We start from the raw sequence: 26,696 nt of genomic DNA on the forward strand, positions 1-26,696 counted from the left end.
TTAATTTCAAGAACTTTTTGGTTGTCTCTTTGGTCATATTGTTGTAGTTACTTGTTGACCGAAGTGACTTCTTTGTTTGCAACCGCATTGTGCTCACAGAATATAACCTTTTTCTCAGAACCCTCAGTCTTCTGTGTGTGCAGGATATTTGTTCCTCGCACTAGACCTTTCTTAACCCATGCATTCATGACATGTGGATAATTTTCACAACAAGATGCTTTAGCAGGTGTCTGGGCTTCAAGCTACTCAATTCATGAGACACATACAGTTCCTACTTCCAAAGATATAAACTAAAGTGCCTCCAGATGATGCCGAATATTCCCTGGGTCAGGCAAAATGTAGATCCTATCTGAGAATCATTGCTTTAGATCAAAGAAAGTGTCTGTGATACCAATTTTCATGTTCATCTGAAGTTTGAGGTATGCAGTGATCTCTAGGTTCCTGTGATGTAGATGTGAGGTCTAGCAGCAAAGCAGGATGAGGCCCTTTGCTGGTGAGCTCTGAATGCCACCTCTAAGAGCATAACTTTCACTTTTTGTTTACTTATTTAATTCTGCTTTACTTCTTCACAGGAATCAGAGAAACAGCATGGCTTACTGTTAATTTTATAACAAGAATAAACCCAATTGTTGCTTTTTTTCTAGACAATAAGCTTTATTTAAGAGCCTGGAGCACCCTACATTTCCAGGAATTCCCTCAGAAACACCTACACTGCATTAGAGTTTTTCTGCACTTGTCTTTTTCTTCCTGTTGACCCCTTAAGCTGTGAGAACACAGGTTTCAGGCAATTTTTGCATCCTCTTTCCTTTTCTAAGAAAAGAGTTTATAAAGGAAGCATTCAAAACTAGCTGTTTAACCAGCAAATTCTAGGGTTGTCCATCAGCTTAAAGAGAAAACTTAAGACAGTGGCCATTTCCTTCAACCCTGTCTCACATGGAGCCAGAAACATGCATTTTTCTAAATGGGTGTGGTTGTGTCAGATGCTGCTTCATCAAACAAGGAGAAAATAATTCCAGATTCCTCTAAGTGTTTCCTTATCCCATTATGAGCCTGTTGCCAATGAGAATATCACTGATAGAAGACAGATGAGTGCTGTGCTTACACAAACCAGTCTTCATTCAGTTTGATCTATTTATGTGAGTCTTTGTAATGTTGAAATGACTGTAGCTCGACTTACCATAAAGTGTCTTATAGCAATTAGGACCAAGATAATAAAGGGACACTGAAGACATCCACAATAGTCTTTGTATTATTAAAGAGCCAAGTCACAGGTTTCATGACCAGAATAGAAAGCAAAAGAATTATTTTGTGAGAGCTGTCAACTAGTTTGGGAATGCCAGCACAGAACTATCTTTACAATACCAACTGTAAGATTCAGTGGGAAGAATTTGATTGTTTATTCTGCCCTCGGGCTTAGTGCTCAGCACTCCTAGATTTTAACCCGAAGCATGGACAGAAGATGGACCTCTGGAGCTGTTTAGTATTTGGTAAACAGAGAGTGGTGTTCAGTATGCTGTGATTCTCATTAGGCCCCTGGACCAGGGGAGAGTGTATTTTTCTTTTCTTTTCGTTTTTCTTTCTTTCTTTCTTTCTTTTTTTTTTTTTTTTTTTTTTTTTTTTTTTTTACTTTTTAACATGATTGTAAAGCTGTCTGTCCTGGACTTGCTTTGTAGACCAGGTTGGTCTCAAACTCACAGTGATCCATCTGCCTCTGCCTCTCTGAGTGCTGAGATTAACAGCATGTATCACCATGCCCGGTTATGAAAGAGATTTCTTTAGAAGACAATGTTAGAGAGTTGGTGAGGGAAAATGGTAGAACATCAATAAAGGATGTATCAGTGTTCACAGGGCTACCATGGTCCATAAGCTAAGTTTAAACCCATGAGACGTGGACTTGACCTAACAATGTTTGACAATGCTGGAAGTTTAGCCATCACTCAATAGTCTTTTTTAGTTGAAGATTCCTCCAGCATTTTCTCCATACACACCTATCCTGCACTGAGTATGCATGGAATATACCCTCAGAGTTGCAGAAAAATATCAGTATTTGTGAAAGATAGAATAATTTGAAACCTGTGAATGTCTGACCTTAAAGAGTAAAGTAAGGGGTTTTATTGTTGTGATTAAGTTAGAGAAGTTGAGTTAGTATACAGATAGACCCAATGTCATCAAATGAACTTTAAAATGGACTCTTTCTCAAATGTGGCCAGAAGGAGACATGATCACAGGAGAAATAACAGAGAGATGCAATGTGGTTGCTTTAAAAACCGATAAAGGAAGTCATGAGTCAAGCAGTGTGAATGGACTCTACACATTGGAGAAGATAAAAATCAGATTTTCTCCTAGATTGTTGTTAGATAAATGGACCAAAGATGGCATTATGGCTTGAATCTGAATGTTTCCCATATGTTCTTGCTTTAGATACTTAGTGCTACTTTGGAGGGTATTTTGGAAATTGGAGGGGAGGTAAGACTTAACCAGAGTTGTTTGGGGGTCACTGGTGACCAGTCCTTTAATGTGTCTTATCCTGGGCTACATTCCTGTCACCACCTTTTCTCTGCATTTTGGTTCACCAGGACCTGAAGTACTCTACTCTGCCATTTCCTTCTTGACATGATGGACTAGACCCTCTGAAACCATGAACCAAAATAAATACACCTATCATTTCAGTTGCTTTGTCATGTGTTTCATTTACAGTGACACAGACACAAAAGTAACAAAAACAGTTTCTGTACGTTAGCCTCATACATTGTTTCCCCCCCCCCACACACACTCTAGATTGATATGTGTTAGCTTAAAATCCACCACCAACAAACTCCAGTCATTAAAAAAAATAACTTAAACAGGTTTTTGACCACAGGGAGTTAATTTCTTCATATATCCCATGAAAGTCTACATAGCATCCTTTGGTCATTACTATCAGTTTTGTGGCTTCAGTGCCCCAAGTTGTTGCTGCTTTTTGAAGGCCAAAGACTCCTCACCATCAACTACATAATTGAGTTCCCCTGCTTCTGACCTCTCCCTTCCCAGGATATATTTTTGTCTTCCATCCCTCTGCATAATGGCCCCCCTTTTAAAAGATGATTTCATGTCCTGAAAGGTCTGGCCTCTAAGGTAAAGTCAGATAAATACTGCCAAATTTGGGTCACTGTACATGACTGCCTTTGTAGCCCTCTCTTTTCCTTTGATGAGCAATCACATCTGTCAGTCCCCTTTACAGAATTCCAGAAGCAACAGAGCCCTTCTGATGGGTGTCTGGGAGCCCAGTGAGATCTGTGTTAGGTTTCAGTCTCCCAGAGTTATAGCAACTGTTTGGCTGGTTGTAAGGCACCAAGTTTCTGGTGATTTGTTATGACAATGATGGAAAATATTTGTTCTTCTAGTAATTCATTTTCATATCTGCTGAAGACAAGCTTTGCTAAGCTTCTAGTACATGTCCCAGATTTGGAAAGCGAGTTCCAGAAACATTACAAAAAGGCAAACTAGTGTGAATAAATAAATATCAGTGCTTTTAGAGAGGGGCTTACTGGTAACTCCAAACTAACTGTGCAACAACTAAGAGTGTGTTTAAATAAAAATACTGCAACATTTTCCTCATCCCAGTCTGACCCTTGCCATATAGAACGGTAGTTGTATAGTTCTAATATATAAATCACATTGAATAATCTCTAAAGCCTTTCAAAAGAATCTACTTCAAGAGAAATTATAGTCTTCTAGCTCCTCAAGTGTGTTTTCAGCACTTTTCTGGACCCAGGTCTTTGTGATATGGTGAAGGCACCACATTGTTTGTGATTGTCTTGTAGGCTCCTTTTCCTGTCTGTCTTTGACATGCTGCTGCCCACAGGGCATTGCCCTCCAGCTTCTCTTCCTCCCTTTCCTTTCCTTTCCTACCCCTTCCTGATCCTTTCCTGCCATTTCTTTCGCTAAGTCTTCATTTTCTGTACCTTCTGTTTTTCTCCAGCTTTTTCTCTTCTCTTCTCATTTTTTACATTCCTCTTCAGTTTTCATCCATGTCTACAGCTTTGATCCATCTGTATTCTTCTGCTTTTCTAACATGTCCATCCAGCCCTGTCCTCTCATCTTCATAATGGACTATTGCTTTATGGAACATTCTATCATGGTGTCTCGAACTTTGGCTTGTTATACACCAAACTCATATCCGAACTCTTTATCTTGTAGCTTCACAATCATTCTCTTGATAAAGTCATACTTCTCAAAGTCAGCTTAAACTTTTTCTTGACCTTTTTATATTCAGACAATCCATGACATGTTGATTTTGCTTTCTTAGTTCTTTCATCTGCACTTAAATTTTTTGCCACTTTTCATCTTAAAGAGATTATAGAGAGAACCGTTTGTTGTTCTCCTGTATCCAACCCTTCTCTTTTTGAAGAATTCTCCTAAGTATCCAGCTGAATTTAAGTTTTCTATAATGCAAATCTTACCATGCCCTGTTTAAATGCTCTTCATGCCTCCCTATCATTTTCAGTAGGAGGCTAAATCTCTTTGACATGATACAAACCCTTCCTTGCACAGGAAGTGCTCACCTCTCCAGCCTCCTCTTTTGTCACTCAATTGTCTTTGTGTTTGTTTCAGTTAGTTTTATCTAGAGTATCTGAAATAAGGATATGAATGCAAGTGGTCTGAGAGATGAGATGAGGAACTATTAAAGGGATGATGCAAGACCCACCCCTGTACTCAAGAGAGACAAGGCACCAACTCTTGGTGCCCTGGTAAACAAAATTATTATTGGTTCTTAGAGCTAAATTTCATAGGAATCACTAGAAGCCAGTATGGACAATGCCTAAAAGGAACAAGTAAACCACAATACTTTTCCTCAGCCCCGACAGTTATTGGCGGAAGGTCATTCAAGTGTATGTCCTCCGCATTTTCAGCTGGCCTTGAAAAATGTGAGCATGCTGCTAGGACCTGACTGAGTAAGGCACACTTTTACTTCTTAAATCAAATTAAGGTATAGGATGTAGTAAGAAGCCATTAGAGTGCAGAAATATCACAGTGATAATGGGTGATATATCAACAATTTACACCATCATGGACTCTCCAGTGCAGTCCTATGGTACTTCTATAGCCGCTATCATGAATATGTCATAGCTGCATAGGAAATGTTTGGGCTTATTAATCTAGCTTTTCATGGACTGTGAACATCCCAAAGAAAAAGGTGTTGGACTTTATATGATACATTTATACAGAGTATATGAATAAATTAAAAATGGAAGGTAAAGAAATGAGAGAATTTTGAAGAATATAAAACTAGACAAAAAAACAAAAACCCAACTAAGCTTAAGTAGGAAGAAAAGTAAGGACAAAAATAGAGATAGTGAATCGCACCCTGGTATGCAAGAAATAATTGGAAAGATACATGAAAAGGACAGGAATATCTTCTGCAAGGCTGATTCTGCAAATCACTTGAATCTTGTATAAAGGAGTTCCTTATTATAAGCCTTACAGTATCATAAATCTGTCACCACTGCTAACAAAACAGAGAAAGCTCAGAAGAAAATGCCCTTTAATGTAAAAGGTCACCATGTTCCTGACAAGTACCAGCTCTGTACCCTGATAATACAGAGAATTACAAAGTACTGTGACAGTTATTCTGATGTCTTCTGCAATTACATCTAAATTTCTAATCGATGCAGATCTGTTGAAGCCTCGTCTAAACTCTTCAGTTTTTCAGGTAAAAAAAAAATAGACTTTCTACTCTCGGGAATACTTACAAGTTTTCAACATCACACTTAATAAAGAAGTAGTTGTTAACTTAATTAAGAATTTATGAAGTCATTTTTAAACATCTTTCAAAACATGTGGAAGAATGTGAAAATAATAACAATGATAAAGAGGAAGATACACTATTTCACTATATCTTCCTGAAAGGAAAGAAAATTAAGCATCACCATTAAGAGATTTACTTTTCAAAGACAATGTAAATGAAATCTACAGGGATTTCAAATCTAAATCTTACAAATTTCCTGTTTGTTAACTTTTCAGCGATTTGTTTCCCAATCGCTTCCTGGGGTTTAATGGCTTTGACATGACCACAATAGTAGCCAAGTTGGGTGTTAATTGTAGCACTGCTCTTATTAAAAAGGCATCTTGGCATGCTATGGGTTGCTACTACTCACTGTATATTCATGAGAAAGTGTGGTCATGGATTCTATCCTGACATACTAAAGTAAAGTTTCTTAGACTGAAGGGCAGATATTTGTGTTCTCCCTTGGCCTCCCAGTGACCCTCATATGTATGTAAGTTTGAGAATCATGGCCTGGAGTAGGTTGATCAAGGCCTGGTCTGCATGCCAACAGCTGTCTATGAAGGCTTTGCTATGGCCAGCAACTGGGCAAGTATGCTTATGACAGTTTATTGCTAATCATTATTCTAATTGTTATTATAAGCATGAGCTTTTCATAAAAGTTCCCACTGGATTTGTAGAATAGATGAAACAATTGCAGACTAATAATAAGCCATTGTATTCCTTTCATCTTTTATATTAAACATCACTGTATCTATTGATCTACAGACATTCTTCAGATGTTCATCTTAATCTCAACACATAATGTTGAGATGCATGAAAGCCTTAAAAATTAATGAACTCAATTGAGTGTACATTAAGATAACCAATTTTCCAATATAGGCCATTGGACAATTTGCCTTTTGCTGATGTGAGGAAAGCTAGCCATTGTCTGAGGAATACCCCTATATGTGTGATTTTTTTTTTCAGAAAACTATTTTTCAGTTTAACAGTACTGAAAACACTCTCTTGATACAGATGCTTTATTCTGGCTATGCCTTTCACAGATATAAGGAAAAGACAGCTAGCCATTGCCCAAGGAATGCCCTTGCGTATTCATTTTTTTTCAGAAATTTACTTTTGGTTTAACAGTGTTGAAAATACCCTCTTGATAGGTAGATGATGTGCTCTGTTTAGGGGAGATACAGAAAACAAATTGTGTTGTTACACATAGAGAAATGTATTCCTCAAATGCTGTAAGCATGGGTTTTCCTACTGTAAGCACTGGTAACACTTTTTCTTTTTTCTTTTTTAACAATTTTATTAAATATTTTACATATACATTTATTATTGCACATATATACAATAAACTCCCTATAGCAAGAAGAACCATGAAACAATCAGGAATTATATATATACTACATTCGTAGCATTTTGGCTATTTGTATTTGGCAGCCTTGAAAAAACATCTTCCTATCTTGGTGAGTCTAAAATTCTGAATGTAAATCAATATCTATCGTATCTTGTCATTATCAACTCAAAACATCTATCTAGACCTCCTACCACAGCAAGCCCAGGAGATATAAATACTGGCAGCATTTAAGGCTGGGCAATTCTTTGCTGTGGGAAGCTGCCCTGTACACTATGAGAAGATTAACAGCACCCCTAACCACTACATACTAGATGGCACAAGAACCTTGTGTCCTATTAGGGACCATCAAACAAGTTTCCAGACATTGCCCAATGTCTACTGAGGAACAAAGTCACCCCAGCATGAAAAAATATTGCTCTGACTAAACCTTTTGAAAGGTGTAGAAAACGGTGAGAGATTTTAAGCAGGGATCTCCAAGATGGAACCTATTCTGATTATAGTTTAATGAGCTCTTAATTTGCTGAGGTTTGTTGGCAGGTTAGACTTAGTGATAGTGACATTTGCATTCCAGCAACCCTGTTTAAAATCCAGTTAGCATTCCAATTGGGGTTGAAGGGTCTTAATGTGGGGAAAGTTCTCATCTATTACGTCTAGTTTAGTTAGCTACAGCAAGTGTCAATGGAAAGTAAAGCCAAAAATTGAGTTTCCTCATGATTCTTTCCACTGCTCTTGTTTAGATACAAAATACAAACTCATTATCTCACTCCTATGATGTATGCAGGACACATTTTTCCATGTAGTTCATTTTTGATAGAATAATACAAGAGGAATGGTGTGAGGGAGGCAATTGCAGCTATGCTGTTTAATATGGGTTAGTGTCACAAGTTCTTGCAACAAGCTGATCAAGATTTTATCACCCAGAGTCTGCTACCTCCTTCTGCTTTCCATATGTTAGGGCCTGGCCACGAGTCATATCTTTCATTTGCATGTGTGTGTATTTATTTGTGTATGTACATATGAGCACAGGCACATTCATCCTACAGTCTGCCTACTTCAGAGGGCAACCTTGACTGTCAGTCCTAGCTTTCCACCTTATTTGAAACATGACCTCCTCTGGTTCACTATTGCATAAAACAGGCTAGTAACCCAGGAGCTTCTGGGGAATCTCTTCTCTCTACTCACCATCTCTGGGAGTGTCCTGGGATTATAGATGTTGCACTACTGTGTCTGGTTTTACATGGTTTCTAGGGATCTAAACTCAGGTATTCATGCTTGTGCCTCAAGCCCTTTACCTGTGGGGCCATCACCACATCATCACTCTGTTTCATGAATTTTACTCAAGGAAACGCATATTTATCATAATCCTATGGTGTGAATAATTTGAATCTTGTGTTAAAGGTGAGAAAAAGGGGCAAAGGATTTTAGGTATTTGGGGATTTGTTTTTAAGTATCCTGTCAATCATAGTTGATGTTGACAACTTAAATCTTTCATTTTAGGAGAAACAAAAGTACACCTCTAAAACATCAAGCCATCTCACAAAATACCAACCTCACATAAAGTTAGTCTCAGAGCATTCATGGTAAAATGAGGGAAAGAAGCAGGGCTCCTTCTAAATTTGTCTAAACATAGATTAAACACTTAACACCTCCTGGTATTTGTTGAAACAGTGATCACCACTTCTTTACCAATTAGACCAAAATCTTTGTTGTTAGTTTGTCATCTTATAGATAGGATGTATTAAAATGCAATCAGAGAATAGCCCCTGCTTTTTCTTGACACCATCTAAAGTAAATCCCCATTTCCTTAGATGTAATGCCCCTCATATTACTCAACATGTGGAAACCACGCCCATTTGTCCATACCTGACTCTTCATGCTAGACAACACTAAGACTACATACTTGATAGACCATATACTTGTTCCTGTTCATTTTGGACAATAGGAAATTGATGTTTATTTTCTTACAAAGAAATGCAAAGCTAGATGCTGTTGCTAATTTTTGAGATGATTGAATTCATGTAAAGAAAGTTTAATATAGCTGAGAATGCTGTTCAATGGTAGAGATCTTGGCTAGTATTCATGAGGACCTGGGTTCTACCACCACAAACATACACACACACCCGCACACATAAACAAACACACAGGAGATAAAGGAATGAAAAAAAGAGAAGGATGGAGAGAAGGGAGGAGGGAGAGGACTGGAGAATTGGTCCACATTTAATGAGATGAAAACTTACAGGATTATTTATAAAACCAGGTTTTTATAGAACATATTATCCATATAATTAAAAGATAACTTTAGGATGTCCTCCCCTCTATCCCACTTTCCTGATAAGTAAAGATTTTCATGGGACATGCCCCTTGGGCTAGTGTCCACATATAAGTGATTATATACCATTTGAGTCTTTCTGCTTCAGTCATAGGGGAGGGGAGTAGTGGTAACGCAGGAGGGAGAGAGGAATGGGAGGATACAAGGGATGGGATAACTATTGAGATATAATATGAATGAATTAATAAAAAAAGTAAAAAAACCCAAAATCATTCAGTTTTATAATTGCTTATGAACAACAGAACTACAGATTTTTAAATAAAACACTGCTCTAATAAAAAACAGATAACTTGGTAACTATTTCTCTTAATAAATATAAAAACACCTTGAATTTAATAAGCATTAACAATATTAAAATGAGGCAATCATGAAATATAAGTACTTAATGTTCTACAATCTGGTGTTCTATTTAAAACAACCAAAATGTCAGGCAAAGAGATGGCATACTACTACTGATATGTTACATGTTGATCATATCTACACTATATTTCTGTGACTCATACTTCAAGATGTTCATTAGTAAATGAAAAAAGAAGACTGCATGGCAAGTGGCTGTCAGTTGTATCACAGGAGGGACTAGGCCAAGTTAGCACAGAATATTCCAGAAGACTTGCTATCTTACCATCCCATTGCTTCCACTCTTTAATACAATTACTCACGTTGTGGTGACCCTCAGCCACAAATTAATTTCATTTATACTTCATAACTGTAATTTTTCTACTTTATGAATCATATTTAACCTTCTTCTGAGAGATTGGAAAGTAACAAGATGGATTTTTAACCAGTCAAAGATGAGATTCTTCAAAGAATCAGCTAGAAACTGAGAATGTTCATTTGAGGAAAAGGGTTACACTAGCCTGTGCATGTTGATTGTCATATGCTGATGAATTTGGTTAGTTTCTTGACACCATGTTAGTTAAATCTAAGGAGGAGTCTGATCTATCTGTGGAGATTCTGAGACATTGAGTCATACTTTCTGAAATGAATCTCATCAATTTAAAAGCCACTTCTAGGTGACCATGGATGCTGGGTCATTCTGTTCTGGCCTTTATCAGTAATGCCAGGTGCCCTAGCAGAACTGGAAGACTGAAGATCCTTGGAACAGTGATTAAATAGCAGGCAATATAAGGCTTCTTGGTTTATGCATTTGAAAGGCCAAGGACTTCTTAAACTGTTTACCAGCCTGGAACACTGAAGGATTTGTGGCTAAAGTCTTATTTTAAAAATCTGTTTAGTTCATTTCATTTGTATGCTTATTTCTCTCTAATGGATTTATTAAATGTTTGGTTGAGAGAATAATTAAAGTATTTTTAGGTAAAATGTCCAAAAGGCTATGCCTTAGTATCATTTCAAATTTATGTTTTCTTAAATAAAATATATACAATAAACGAGTCAAAAGTGATAGTTGTTATTAAAAGGAACAAATCTACTGTTTAAAAGAATGAAACTATTACATTCTTATAGAATCAAGAAAATTTTTGAGGAGTTAGTAGTGTAGCTAATACTGAAAAATGGGTCAGAAAAGGAGAAAAGCCTCAAAAACTTTGTACTGAAATCTTCCTTTCTGATATACTAGAATTTGAGACATTCTGATTAGGGGCCAACTTCCTGACCGTGCTCTAGTCAAATAAAGAGGCCTTGTGTTTTCCTTTCGAATTTTGTAATTATTTGTTTACCATCATCATCATCATCATCACTACCCCCGCCCCCCTCTCTCTGTGTATAGATGAGTACAGGTTCATGTCTCATAGTGTGCAGGTGGAGGGTCAGGACTTTGGCAGTGGCAGAGGGTCTGGTTCTCCCACTGTGGGTTTTGGGAATTGAGCTTATGTTTGTCAGGTTTGTGTGGCAAGTGATTTTATTCACTGTGCCATCTTGCTGGTACATTATTTTGACAGGGCTGGTTGTGGAGAATAAATGTCTAAATAGTCAGCCTGTAATTACATGTTCTTAAAGCCATAACCATATGTCAAATAGCCATTATTTCTGTTTGGTCACAGAGATGAAAGAAACCAGGACTATGTGAATGACTGGAGGTATCTGACATCAGGGACAAAAGCAGGTAAATGAAGCTAAAGCTTTAAAGTTCACATAGTACAGTTGTTATGACCCTCATACTCTGTGAACACTTCTTATTGACAAAGATCAGATAATATAAAGATGGGGTTGTCACATACATATATGGTGTAAACTTCTAACAGACCGAGTTCTGCCAGTTGTGTCAGTGAAAATCTGGTTATGTTGGACTCTGAGACACTTTACTTTGATAAAAAAGACAGTAGGTGCTTCGCAAAACAGAGAAAAGAAAATTAAAGTAAATACACCTTGCTGTAAACTGTCTGACCCCTTCTTGAGAGTGACCCTATTTCATAACCTGTCTGTGAGTCAACACCAAGCAACTCTTCCCACACATGCCAATGCAATCTCAGGGACTGTCTCCACTGATCAGGAATGAATCTCAACGCCTTTGTGTCCCTGTGCAATGATGTTCTTGTTTTATTCTAAGATCTTCAAAGGACTCAATCAGTTTTATTCTTCAGAGGGCAGGTTCTCAGTGGAAAATCAAAGAGATGTCCTTGAATGGAGAATGTTGAACATTTGAAAATGGTGAATTTTTGTTTGTTTGCTTGATTTAATTGGATTATAATTGATCAGGGCCTCTGGAAATTAGTTTGTTAACACTTGACTAGCTTAGGCTGAGGAGTGAAAAAGCAAAGGACAGTCTAGGTACAAAATTGAGGAGTGGAGTGGGCAGAACTCAGGAATTTAAGATAAGTGAGATTTTCATGCAGTATTTAAAGTCATTATTGATGCAAAAATACACAGTGAAAAAAGTAAAATTTAGAATAAAATAATCAAGATCTGATTTCACAGTTGTGTGGTTCATCTTACTTACCTTATTGCAGCCTTGATTCTGACTGCTTCTTAAAAGCACAAAAAAAAATCATATAGTACATTAAAAATATTTAAGTGTGTGTTGCAATAGATAATAAACTAAGGTGTTTAAACTCAAAACAATAGGCTAGGAATGGCAGACAGTGTCTGCATTGTGACTTTGGGGATACTATTTAAACTATCTTGGTTTGACTTCTCATCTATAAAGCTGGATAAAGAACTACCTTCACTATACTGCTAGAGCAATAGTTTATAATAGCAGCACTCTTGATAATAGAAAGTGGCACTAACATATTACAGTGCCACTGTATATTGAATATATATTGAACATTGTACATTGGATGTTGCAGTTAAATGAAACAATTAAATATTTGTAACATACAAAAATGATCAAACTGCTCAATCCTAAGCATTCAAAGTCTCAGCGACAGGACTGCTCAGCCACTTTTATGTATGTTTTCTGTTCATGGAATCTTTGATTTTCCTTGTTTACCATTTCTGCTGCCAAGTGTCTGCACAGTGGCTTTACAAATCTTGCACACTTGTACTACAAGTGGCCAATAGGGGCAGCAGTGCCCTACTCCTTTCAGACACCAAGAGGTTGGCTTCTTGCCAGCCTCTTGTGTCTGAGTGCACTTCATTTGATGACCCAGCTCCATGCAAGCTTTCCTAGCAGGGGAGTGTTGGTTATGACAACGTAATTGAAAAATGTCATAAAAGAGGCCTGGGATAGCGTTTTTCTCATTTTTAAAGCTTTTGTTATATGTTAAATCTATACTTTGTTCAAATTACATGCACAAAATGGAGGTTAAAACATTTCAGTTTATTTTAATTCAGACATTAATAAACTATTTTTTAAATGATTAATTTAGAAAAAATGCTAAGTCACACAAGGCACTGGGATGATAGGCCTAAATCATGACTTTTCAAAATAAGCTGGATTTTGTGACTACACTTTTTTCACAGTTATAGTGGAGAAGGAATGAATTATTATACACAAAAAGTTAATAATGATGCCTGGCGTATAGCAAGCCCTCAATTAATGTTAGCATCTGATGAAACTTTTTTTTCAAATCAGACTTTAAAAAATGAAAATGCCAAAACTTTTGCCTGTTTGATTTTTTCTGCTTTATTTATTTTTACTTTTACTTTTTCTTTTTTTAATATTTTATTAATTTATTTATATTACATCTTAACTGTTATCCCATCCCTTGTATCCTCCCATTCCTCCCTCCATCCCATTTTCTCCTTACTCCTCTCCCCTATGACTGTGACTGAGGGGGACCTCCTCCCCCTGTATGTGCTCATAATTGATTCTCATTATACCCCAATAGTTATCCCCTCACTTGTATCTTCTAATTCCCACCCTCTGTTCCTCTTTTACCCTATTTCCCTCCCCTAGACGTCTCCCACCATATGGCCACAGCCTATCAGGTCTCATCCAGATAGCCTGATTCCCCTTCCTCTGTGTGCCCCCAGGCCTCCCCACCAAGAAGAAGTGATCAAATTGGGGGCATCACAATTTGTGTCAGAGAGAGTCCCTGCTCCCACCACAACCATGGAGAATGAGCTTCCATTGGCTAGATCCTAACAGGGGGTCTAGGTTTACTGCTTTCATTGTCCTTGGTTGATACAAAAGTTTGTACAGGTCCCCTTTGTGCCCCACCCCCACCCACGCACTCCCTGTGTCCAGACCTGCTGGCCTTAATGGTTTCCCTGTGGAGATCCTGAACCCTCTTGGGCCCTTGCTTCACTGAGAGGAGTCTTGGAGTCTCTCAGAGGACAACTATGTTGAGCTAATATCCACTTATAAGTGATCATATATCAATATAACATGCTTGTCTTTCTGGGTCTGGGTTACCTCACTCAGGAAGATCTTTTCTAGTTCCATCTTGTTTTTTGTTTGTTTGTTATTTGAAAGAGAAAGGGAGAAGAATTCTGTCAGGGTCTAGGGAAGGGGAATAGGGTGGAAGAGGGAGGAAGGGTGGGGAAAAAAGTAAAGTTGGATGGGAAAGGGGAGATATGAGAAGAGAAAAATAAGAAAAAAAATCCAAAATAGTACTGAGTAATTTTTTTAGTCTGCTTTTCTTAAGGGACAAAGAATGTTTTTTTTTTTTTTATTCATTATACATTCTCACTCAAGCCATACATTTGGTTATTTAAATACCCATTTTGAGATGCACAGACTTCAGAATATCTTCATGGAAGACATGAAGATTCCATTTTTAAGTAAGTAGTGCATTTTGTAAAGCAGTAATTGTAACTCTCACTTGACATAATTCACGCTTTCCCCCGCCAAAGATCAGGAGCCATCATAGAAGCCTGGGTGGAAAGATTGTAAGATTGAGAGGCCAGACATGACAGGATGAAACAGCATCTTCTGTTAATGCCAGAAATGCTGCACTCATGACCTCACAGGAGCTCTGGATACCAGGACAAGATCTACATGGAATCAAGCCAGTCAACTTTCTAGCATAGAAGGACAAGGTCACAACCATTGACTCCTATCTAGGCCTCATTGACAATTAATGGCTTCTGGGAAAGGGAAAATATCAATTTTTAAGGTGAGGTCTCTGGTAAGTTGAACATGATCCAGTGGATGACATCACAACCATGAGCATATGGGCATTGCAAATTGGACTAGATAGGTTATTAAAAAAATCCAGTATATAGAGTGGGCTATGGGAAACAGATCTGGGAGGTATTAGGTGGCGAAGTAAGCTGAATATGATTAAAACACACTGTATACATGGAAGAAAATTTCAAAGAAGTAATACAAAAATTTAAAAATATTTAAAAGATGTCTCTCTTTAAACTCAAGTATTCTTATTGCTTCCTGGTACATGATCTACATAAGGAGCTAGTGTCTCTTTCATTTCCTCCCTACTTTACCTATCTTAGCTCTGGCACATCACCATATCTACTCTCTGCCAAGTAAAGTTAGCCCCACATTTTCCTTATGCCCTTTCTTTTTTCCTTCCTCTCTTCCTCCAACTCCCTATCATGCTCTTCTCACCTTCCATGTACTAGTATTTGTCTAGAAAAACTATAGTTGTATATATACTCAAGCATCTGTCATCTCATTACCTGAACCTGAGCCTGCTAGTTTCCTGGATGAAAGTATACACTTACTTACTGATGCTACTTCAGATACATAATGACACGTCTAGTTTGGGTGCCTACTGTCTCCGCCCCAGCATTCTACTTCCATCTTTTTCCTTCAAATTACTCGTCTTACCACTCTCCCAAAGTGCTTGTGAGGGCTTCTATCTTCTTTCTCAAAGTGTCTACATTTCTTCTTTCCACAACACTTTGAGGCTATAATGAATACCAGAATTCATGGGAAGAATTAAGAGTTTGCTCCTTACTACTAATGAACCTACCAACTGATTAGCAATCATAGTTATTGTTCCATTTCCTCTGCATAATGGTGAGACACGTGGGGATTTTGGAGAGATCCTGCTGGTTCATTTCGTGAGGCACAATCATGAAGAAATTAATTTCTCCATGCTTTAGTATTTCTACAGTGAGTTGGTGATGAATGAAATCAGGGATAAAATAAAATACATACTTCTATATGAATCCAACATCTTTGCTCTGGATTCTATGGTTCTTTCTTATCTTTATAAGCTTTATTATTTAAGAACTTGCAAAAAAACATTACACACCAAACTCCTCAAACCCAATACACATCACAATGAACTCTTATACGGTTAGAATAGCCATGCTGAAGCTGTGAGATTAACATTGGATTTTACACTTTTGTCTAGACTTTTGATAGGGATTGCATTGGATCTGTAGACTGCTTTTGTTAATATAGTCATTTTAGCAATATTGATACTTCCAATCCATGAATATGGGCAGGCTGCAATCTTCTATTTTCTTTAAAACATACTTAAGACATTTATTCTTGAATTCCTGCTTTCTTATCAACGTGGTGTTAATATCTTCCTTTTCATTTGAGTATTCCCTTTGTCAAGTATATTCTTTTAAAAAATTTTTTTATTTTTAATTTGTTTGCTTTACACTCTGATTTTAGCCTGCTCCCTCCTCTCCTTTTGGTCCCACTTTTCCTCCCTCATCCCCCTTCTCCCTCCCTAGTCCTCAGAGTCAAGTGTATTCTTTTGTCTTCTATTTTAGGTAGGGAAAATTTCTTTCATGAACATGTTTTTTTCAATTCTATCTTCTATCTTCCCAACATGACAAAGGCCGTTGCAAATGTTAGCTAAAATCTGCCACTGTTTCCTTTGTTCATTTTTCTAGTCAACCTAGTCTAGACATGTTTTCCAACAGATGAAGTCCTTCCTTTTCAGAAAATCTTTATTTCCATTCCTTTGTAAGGTGATTTCACTCACCTCTGCAGAGTTCAAAGATTATCTGCTTCCTGGTCACTGAATTTATCCCTTTCATGAACACATGTATCTATCTAATTGCTGCCAACTCTACTGAGCTGTTTTATAGGCATCTAAACCTGATCATATCAAATGTGACTCTGGAAGGCAACTCTAAATTTGCTTCTATTACAATATTATTCATCCTAATCTAATAACATCCAAGTTCCTTAAGACAAAAATTTATGCCATGTTCTGTTTGTTTCTTTCGCTCACATACTCAGATAAAAGCATTTTGACCCGTTGATTTTACCTCCAAGTCATAACCACTATGAGTTTCGCCAAAGAATTAAATATTTTTCTGGCCTGTTTTACAATGTGGTCTAAACATCTAGTGTTTTGTGCACAATACATAGCAAATAAATATTTGTGAATGAATGGTTGCTTTAGTTGTAAATATGACCACGTTTCTTCATTCTCAGAACCAATGCCATAGTCTAAATTCACCATCATCTATTGTATACAGTTTTTTCTCTAACTGATTGCTGCTGCCAGTCTTCATTTTCATACCGTAACTCACTAGCCTATTGGCAAATTTAAGACGATCTGTTGAATTCCAGTTCATTAGCATAAAGTATAACCTTATATACCACTCTAAAAAGTATCTATCTGTTTCTACAATTTCATTTGCCACTTCTTTGTCTCATTCTCCACTGCAACCCCTCATTTTGTGGCTTAGTCTAACAGGTGATCAACAAATTGATAGAAGAATAGATGGCAGGCAGTGGTCTGATGCTGTCAAGGAGAACACACCAAAGTTTGTTTTACTCTATCTTTTCTCTTAAATGCTAAATTATCAAGTAATCTATTCTTGATTTCTCAACATTCTCACTCACCAGTTAATCTTTAAACTACTACACTATTTTGTCCTCTACAATCTTTGTATTTCATTTCCCTTGTACATTGCCTTCCAATATATGTTACCAGTTATTCAGATTTTGGAAGGAAAATAAAAGCCATTTTCCATCTGTAGTCACAATCAGCAAGCCAATACAGTGGTTTTTAACTTTCTCTCATTACCAGAATCACCTGGAATGCTAGTGAACTCTGCACATTCTTGTGTTCCCCTCCAAACCTTACAAGTCAGTATCTTCAGAGGAGTTCACTGAGAATTATCATTTTCCATAAAAATCCTAGGTAAGTCCATTATAATAAGGTAAATTCTGGGGAGCTTGGGAAATATTAGTTTTTAAAGAGCTTGCTGAGTGATTAAAGCCACCGAAAGACAAATACAGGCTTATAACACATGTGGTACAATGTCTGAGCTGCTTATGAGCTGAAACACAATTCAGCAGTTCCTGTACAAAACAAGTGACCCTGAGTTTGTACCACTAGACTAGACTTCTCTATATAATATGTAGCTTTTCCAGGGAGCCCAATCCAGGGAAAAGGGATGTGTATATGTGTGTGTGTGTGTGTGTGTGTGTGTGTGTGTGTGTGTGTGTGTGTGTGTCTGAGAGAGAGAGAGAGAGAGAGAGAGAGAGAGAGAGAGAGAGAGAGAGAGAGAGAGAGAGAGAGAGTTTTTTTCTAGGTCAGACAGATAAAATATTCCTGAAATGTAGCTAAGTGTAAGAGACAGGTAGGCCAACAGTATATGTTTTTGGAGGACTTTCTAAAACATTTGATGGATGAAGCCAGGACTCAGGTTGCTCATATACATACAGACTTCTTAAAGTAAACAGCATTTACTAATGTCTCAGTTTTATATCTAGGTATTTATAAGAAATAAGATTGAAACACTTAAAAAACCTCCAGCATAAAAGCGTATGAGTCAGGATTTGATTTACCTTCATTAGCAGGTTTAACTTATGAGACCTTGGAGGGTGGATTTAGAAATATAGCTCATGTGACCTACATTCAATTCTGACTTTTTAAAAAGTGGTATTATTATAGAAAGTAACAGTCTATATCTACTGCCATGTCTCTTGTCGAGTCAGAAGCACAAAATAGGTACAGTGCTTCTGTACTGTACCTTCTGTACCTTCATGGGGTTGGGATATAAACCAAAGCTTGCTTTCTGAGCATGTCCATACATTGGAATTCCTTAAGAGCTGTGGAAATACTGAGCCCCATTCTGAAATATGAATTTAATTGGTGGTGGTGTGCCACCACCATTGAGGTTCTCTGAAAGACTCCACCCAACAGGAGATCCAAGAAGATGCTGAGACTCACAGCCAAATTCTGGGGTGGCGCACAGGGAATCTTATAAAAGAGTTGGGGAATAGAAGTACCTGGATTGGGTCAGGAGTTCCACAAGGAGACCAATGGAGCCAACAAATCTGGTCAGAGTAGTTTTTAAAGAGTATCTAGGTGATTCTAATGTACAGGCAAGTTTAGGACCTACTAAACTGAATATATTGAACTGCAAATTTCAAATGTGAATCTGTAAATGAGTCAAAACTTAAGCTTTCTGTACCAAAGTTCAAGACAAACAATGAAATCAGTCTAACTGAATTTATCAACATGCAGCATGCACCCGTAGCACATTGATCACATAAAGCAGTGGTTCTCAATCTGTGGGTCATGATCCTTTTGTGGTCAAATAACCCTTTCACAGGGCTGCATGTCAGATATCCTGCATATTGGATATTTACATTATGATTCACAATAGTAACAAAATTACAGTTATGAAGTACCAACGAAAATAATTTTATGTTTGAGGGTCACCACATCATGAAAAATTGCATTATAGGGTCAAGGCACTAGGCAGGTTGAGAGCCATTGACATAAATACAGATCAACTGATCAAAAACATCACATCAGTTATGTATGCATAGTCATACACATAAAAGCTATCACTGGTCAGCCAGGATTTAAAAATAACTTTGTCAGTTTGAACCTATATGGCCAATTAGAGTTGTCAGATAAAATTCAGAGAGCCCAAGAAGATCTGAACTTCATATACACAACAAAACATTTTAGTGTATGAATATTCCATGCATTATTTGGGATATGTTTATATTAAAATGTATTTACCTGGAATTCAGGTTTAACTGTGTGCCTCATAATTTTATCTACTAAACCTGCTAATCTTACCCAACACTTTAAAGGACATGCTTGTGGAGTAATTTATTAGGGGAAGAATTAAGTTCACCTTCTTATTCATTGTGTGTTTCGTTTCTTGAGTTACATTGCTTGGTTGGCCACCTCAAGCTCCACATGATTCTGTACTGAGAGACAACCCTACCTTATTCTGCCTCTTCTGTCGTCTCCGTAGACGAAGGAACTCCTTATGTTGCCTGGAGACAAAGTTCACTGCTGCATACTCTAGTAAGGCAGCAAACACAAACAGAAGGCACACGGCCATCCAGATGTCAATCGCTTTCACATAGGAGACCTGAGGAACAGGGTAGGGTGAGAGAAAAAAAAAAGCTGTGAAGGCTTTCTAGAAATCCTAATTTAATAGTTATGTGAATGGCACAAGTAATGGTCAAGGATTTTTTTTTACCCTTTACTTTAGAAAGCTACTGCAGCTCATGCTGCAGCAAATGTCCACCAATAGAGGGCTGGACACAGAAATTATGTGATTGGAACAGAAATACATTATTTTAAGTGAAACAGCGATCTCACTCTGAAGATGTTTGCCTCATAGAAGTTGAGAGAAGAAAACGTTTATCTCATAGAACCCTCTGGAGAAGAGGTGGATAATGCTATAATTTGAGGAAAAACTCTAATTTTATGTGGCCCAGAATGATGAATATAATTAGCAATAATAAACCGTATATCTCAAAGCAGTTAGAAAAGATGATTTTGAATCAACTTGCCAGTAAGAAATAGTAAAAGTTTAAGATGGTGGATATGCTAATTACCATGAGTTGCCTGTCACTTAACATATACATGAATCACAATATTACATCAGGTTCTGCTATACAGGTCAGTAATAGCAGTCATATTCAGCATCTGTGGGGCTTTGGGTTCAAGTTTCAGAGGTAAAAAAGAATACATTATCAAACATCACAGTATACCGCATACATATATACCAATAAAAAGTGCTATAACATTAAAATAAAAAAGTATAAAAGTCATGTGCTAGAACCACACAGAAGATGGTGAGACAGATGAGAAAATGGCCAGGAGTAGAGGATCCTTGTGACTTTACTGCTTTGCTAAGATCAACATCTCTATACACATTTTCACACAGTGCAGGGAAAAAACAAGAATGGGTGTTTTAACATTGCAGATCCCAGGCTGCCAAAGACACTTGTCAAAATGCCAGGTGAGTATGTACTGTTCAGTTCTAATTTGCATGGGTTTACTTATTATGTTTTTCTTCATTTACTTTTCTAAGTACCTGCTAGCCACACTTTTAAGTATTTTATATGTATATAAGTGTTAAAACCTATAACAATTGTGTTACCCCATTTCCTAAAGTGAAAACTGCAGTAAAGAAGGATTAAACTATTACCTAAAGGCGAAAAACTAAAACTTGAAAGCTAATATTCAAACTGAAACACAGTGTGGACTAGTGTGTTTCTTTTCTACTCACGTACAGCAGTATGGTTCTAGCATTGCATGGCTTATGGCCCATTTTCCTTTGACTTTTATAGTATTTATCATGCCCTTTAATTTTCTCCTAATTCATCATTTCCAATGCATGCACACATTATAAGACTTTTAGATTATTTTCAATTTCACTTCTCTGACTACAAATTTTGCTGTTGTGAGCATCCTTCTCCCCAAATATCTGACTGTCTGTGTACTTACTTGTTACATCAGTTTTGGGATGAATTACAGCAGAGCATGGTATAGAGCGTCCTTTGATTTGGTTAGAAAGTTAGCAGCAGCACAGAGGACATGAGCATAAAGTCTAGAGCGGCAGTTCTCAACCTGTGGGTCATGACCCTTTTGGGGGTCATATATCAGCTATCCTATATATCAGATATTTACATTATGATTCTTAACAGTAGGAAAGTACAGTTATAACATAGCAATGACACAATTTTATGGTTGGGGTCACCACAATATGAGGAACCACATTAAGGGGGGCACATAAATTAGGAAGGTTGAGAACCACTGGTTTAGTGTGAGGAAGAAATATATCATTATAGAATGCTGTTAACATCTCCAAGTTCCTTCATCTCACTGACTCCATTATTCAGCTGTCAAATACGAACAGTCATAGTACCATAGTATCATAGTATCTTGCAGAGCTGTTTGAAGAAAATCACTTAAGGAGTTTAGAATCATGTCAAGGATAGAATAACTACCAAAAAAAGAGCTTGTAATTATTTGACTACATATAGGTATGGTTTTGTTAATGGAAAGAGTTTTACAAGAAAGAAATTAACAAGGAAAATACCTACAATCTTACTAGAATGTAGTTATTAACATTGCTATTTGGTCAGAAATTTCATATATATGTACCGGTTTTACATCATTTTCACCCTTTTCTTTTCCCTCCAACTCCTCCGATGACTCCTCTTTTTCAATTTCATGACCTCTTTTTCTTTAATCTGTATTGTTACACACACACACACACACACACACACACACACACACACACACACATACACACACACACACACCTCTACTGAGTCCATTTAATGTTGCTCATGTATGCATGTTTAAGACTGAACACTTGGGACTGAATAACCTATCAGGCAGATGAGTCCCTAGAGAAGACAGATTCTCTGTCTCTGAGCATTCATTGATTCCCTGTAGCACTTCATCTCATGCTTGGGCCTTGAGAAATTTCCCTCATCTATGTTGGTATTTCAACTGATTTTGACATAAATGCAGGTATTGTTTAGGCCAACCGTATCGTTGAGATTTCATAAATGTGGCTCCTTTTTCATTTCAAGAAGACACTCTCTTACAGCAGGCATCCTGGTAGTGATTTATTCTTTTTAAGACTGTCATCTGCTCTACACTACTTATCTTAGACAATTGGAACTACTTGCCAGTCCCATGTATATTGCTCCAAATTGGCATTGTGCTTTGCCATCTTCTTCCCCTGGAATGTACTACTATTTTTACCTGGGATGATTATTCATAGTTTGTCTGATTGAGACCTTTTCTGAGTCTCTCAGAAAACCCATCAGAAACGCCAGCTGTCCTAGTAAGTTTTCTTAAACCTTCCTTCTTTCTCTCATCTGGGTTAGGGGACACTTTCTTTATTCTCTTATTGTACTCTACTGAATTTATCTTCCCTTAGCCACCTGTTTCCTAGCCCTATCAATAGACTGTAAGCTTGTTTTGTATGTGTGTCTGGGTTAATTTGGTTATTTCTGTGGGAATGACCCTGTGAAGAATTACTCTATGTATTACCAACACAGAACCTGACAAGTTGAGGATAAGACTGAACTATGTATATACATATATGTGTCCAAAATGAGTGAAAATAAAAAGAGTCCATGAATTTAAGGAAGAGCTGGGAGGGCTATATGGGAGGTGTATGGAGGGAGGAAGGGAAGGGAGAAATATAATTGTATTATAATCTTAAAAATAAAAGCAATTAAGAAAGAACAAGTTATGTAGGGTGGATGGATAGATGGATAAATGAGTAAGTGGATAAAAAGAAGTAATAATCTAGCCACTTTGCATTGTTTACATTAAATCAGATAATTGTAAATTATCACCTAATATCCACAACTTCATATATTTGACTCCTTTAAGAGAGGCAGAGGCAAGCGGATCGCTGTGAGTTCGAGGCCAGTCAGGTCTATAAATCGAGTCCAGGACATCTAGGGCTAACACAGAGAGACCCTGTCTCAAAATAAGTGTAATATAACAAATTTTAAACTCTCTTAGCACACCAGGAATTTGAGAATGTTCTTCCTTAGTAAGCAATCCTTTGTTTTGCACTTGCTCATCTGAAACAAGCATATTCTATGATAACAGAACATTACTAGCCACAATATTCCTGGTTATATATTATTCGACTGCCTGTAAATTTTTTGGATCTCATAATGAGAAGAATTTGTCAGTCCCTGAGATATACTCACAGAGTGAAGGCCAGTAGAACCGACCATCATTCTTCCTATTCCTGGTGTTTACAGCATTCAGTAATTTCTAATTACTACCAGACATAGTAGCAGACGTTTCCTATCGTCCGCTGATCATCAGCAGGCTCAGCACGTATTTGGCTTCTTTTACAGCTGCTCATAAATGAATTCTTTCCCTATCTTAGTGATTTTCATTGGTTTCTCAGTTTCCTTCAAATCGTGAACCTCTTTCCAGTATTCAGTATTCAGTGCTGGCGTTGAATGCATTATTCACATGGGGTTAGAGAGTGTTGGGCAATGTCTTTTACATATGATGTGATGTCCCTTGGTGTTGCTCTCTCAGGATTGCAATTCCTTTTTGTTGCTTTTAACCAGTTCTAGTGTCAGATTCTCTCCCTTTGGTGGCTAATCCTTAGAAGTTTATAGCTCACATCTTTTCCTGTCACAGTCTTTTTATGATTCTTGGGCTTACATGATCCCATAGTGAACTACTTTACTACAAACTTGCAAGATAGTTTTTCAATGGTAATTAAGCTCTCAAAATGCTGCTATGTGTCAGAGGCTTGGCTTCTTTAAAAGCTTCTTTACTTTTTATTTTAATTTATTTTTATGTTTATTTTTTTTTCTTTTGAGTCAGAGACTTAATACATAGGCCAGGCTTACCTAGAACTTATCGTCCCTCCTACCTTGGCCATCATGGCAGGTCTCCTTTTAAGATTAATTATACCAGCAAGAAGGCTCAGCAAGTAAAGCTGTCTACCGTGCCCCATGGCTTCACTTTGACACTCCAGCTCCACAGTAAAATGAGAAAATCAACTCCCAAGTCGTTCTCTGAACCTCTCATGTCGATTGTAGTACACAACTCTCAAACACACACACACAAACACACACACACACACACACACACAGTATAGATGACAATAATAATTTTGAAGAAAGCCATTTCTAAATTGATATTACGAAACGAAAAACAACAGACATTCATAGCCTAGTGCCATATGAAAAGCACTGTAGTAGGTACTGTGAAAAGTAAATCAGAAGAGGCGAGATGACTAAGATACTTATTGATTCTTCCCAGAAGTTCTCTGATTACACTTCTGGGGACTTTGTTCACAGTAGACCAGGGAGCAGTAAATCATGGCCCAAGGGTCGGATCTGACTCACTGAATAGCTTCCAAATATTTACTGAAATACAGCCATAGTTGTTTAGTTACATATTGCTTGTGGCTACACTTATATTAAAGTGGCACGGTTGAGTAGCTGTGACAAAAACCAAAATGGCCTGCAGAGCCTAAAACACTATGTGATTATTTATGTAAAAAATTTTTTTACCAGTTCTTAGCCTAAAGGAGTTTAATGATTAGAAGAAACTGTAAAGACAGAATTCTGAAGATAGAAGATGGTGATACTCCATTGATTTGCATATGGGGTGCATTTTAGGGGTCGGGGTTTGATGACAGGTAGATAGGTGTAGGTTCCAGGCAGACAGAAAAAGTCATGGTTTCCATACTGTTTTCAAATGAAATATAGGCATATAAGTCTTTTCATAATTTCCATACAGTTCTTTGTACCCCAAATCAAAGATCTTATTAAAAGGCAACATTTTCCTTCCTTCCGTATCTCTCTTTCTGTTGGCATTTTCTACTTTCATGTGAGCCTGGTTCTCTTTCAGACCCTATGGCCATATCTGTGACACCTCTAGGGGACATCTTCTTCCATGTCTTGTGTCTTTTTAACTCTTTTTAAATTATTATTTAATTTAATTTATTCAGATTACATCTTAATTGTTATCCCATCCCTTGTATCCTTCCGTTCTTCCCTCTCTCCTGCTTTCACCCTATTCCCCTCCCCTAGGTCTATTACTGAGGGGGACCTCCTCCCCCACTATTATTATGGTCATAGGCTATCAACTCTCATCTTGGTAGCCTGCTTATCCTTTCTCTGAGTGCCACCAGGCCTCCCCACCAAGGGGAAGTGGTCAAATATGGGGCACCAGAGTTCATGTCAGAGTCAGTCCTCACTCTCCACTCAACTGTGGAGAATGTCCTCTCCATTGGCTAGATCTGAGTAGGTGTTCGATGTTTACTGCATGTATTATCTTTGGTTGGTGCAGTAGTTTGAGCAGACCCCTCTGGGTTCAGATCTGCCCATTATGATATTCTTTTTTGTAGATTTCTAGGACCCTCTGGGTCCTCCTATTTCCCCATTCTCCTATACTTCTCTCACCTAGAGTCCCAATAGGATGTCCTCACATGTGTCCCAATCTCCTCGTAAGTGAAGACTTTCATGGGACATGCCTCTTGGGCTAGTAACTCTTTCTCCTTTAATTTTACACCCTATATTCATTCTGTCAACAAATCCACCCACTTCTATAAATTTCTTATTTCTGTGTATTTGAGGGTGGCAGAAAGTGTTGTTATTGGTGGTGATGGTGTATATCCTACCACAAAGACTGGCTAACTTCTTGTGAGCCTCATTTCCTGCACCAGTAAAACTAGATTTTCTAGTCCAGTTCAATACACAATGGAATGTGGAGGAAAGTATGCATGCTATTTAAGGCCCTCTAAAACATTCCCTAGGACATAATCCTTCTTAACCCTTAGGCCATGTCTTTCATTTAAGAGAGCAGTTCCATATGATAGAAGAAGGCAGGTCTCTCAAAAACCCAGGACCATCTCCTCCCAAGTAGGGTGTAATATAAATGAGAAAGAATCTTTCCTTGCACTCATCCATTAATTTCAGCTTTTTGTAATTCCAAAGTTATCTCCCAGCCATGACATCTCCTTCGCTCTTGTGCTTGTTCTAAAATGCCTACAGTTATTATTTGCAGAGCCTAAGTAAATGTACCCTCATCCATTTATTTTATTAGAGTCCTCTCACTAGCAACTCTTACCATTGGTTCTTTCCTTGCCTTCGCCTCTAGTATTCAGTCTGATGTAGAATCTTCACATTTCTATCTGCAAAGCACTCCCATGTTTTCCCCTTATTTCTCATTCCAAAGATGTCTTTACAGTCTCAGCCA

At 37.5% G+C, this 26,696-nt stretch overlaps 1 protein-coding gene across 3 annotated transcripts in view; it reads right to left on the bottom strand.

Annotated features, from left to right (window-relative positions):
* Positions 1-26,696, bottom strand: part of GLRA2 (glycine receptor alpha 2) — a 202,759-nt gene that overhangs the window by 30,486 nt on the left and 145,577 nt on the right. For 2 of the 3 annotated variants that reach the window (XM_084788990.1, XM_084788989.1), the window contains exon 8: positions 19,918-20,067. The exons of the other annotated variant lie outside the window; for it this stretch is intronic. In XM_084788990.1, the coding sequence (XP_084645116.1) occupies positions 19,918-20,067 (150 nt within the window). The remainder of the gene's footprint in view (positions 1-19,917; positions 20,068-26,696) is intronic. 3 annotated transcript variants of the gene reach the window in all.

The sequence above is a fragment of the Acomys minous genome, assembly GCF_964271855.1.
Source record: "Acomys minous genome assembly, chromosome: 7".
NCBI classification, from domain to species: Eukaryota; Metazoa; Chordata; class Mammalia; order Rodentia; family Muridae; genus Acomys; species Acomys minous.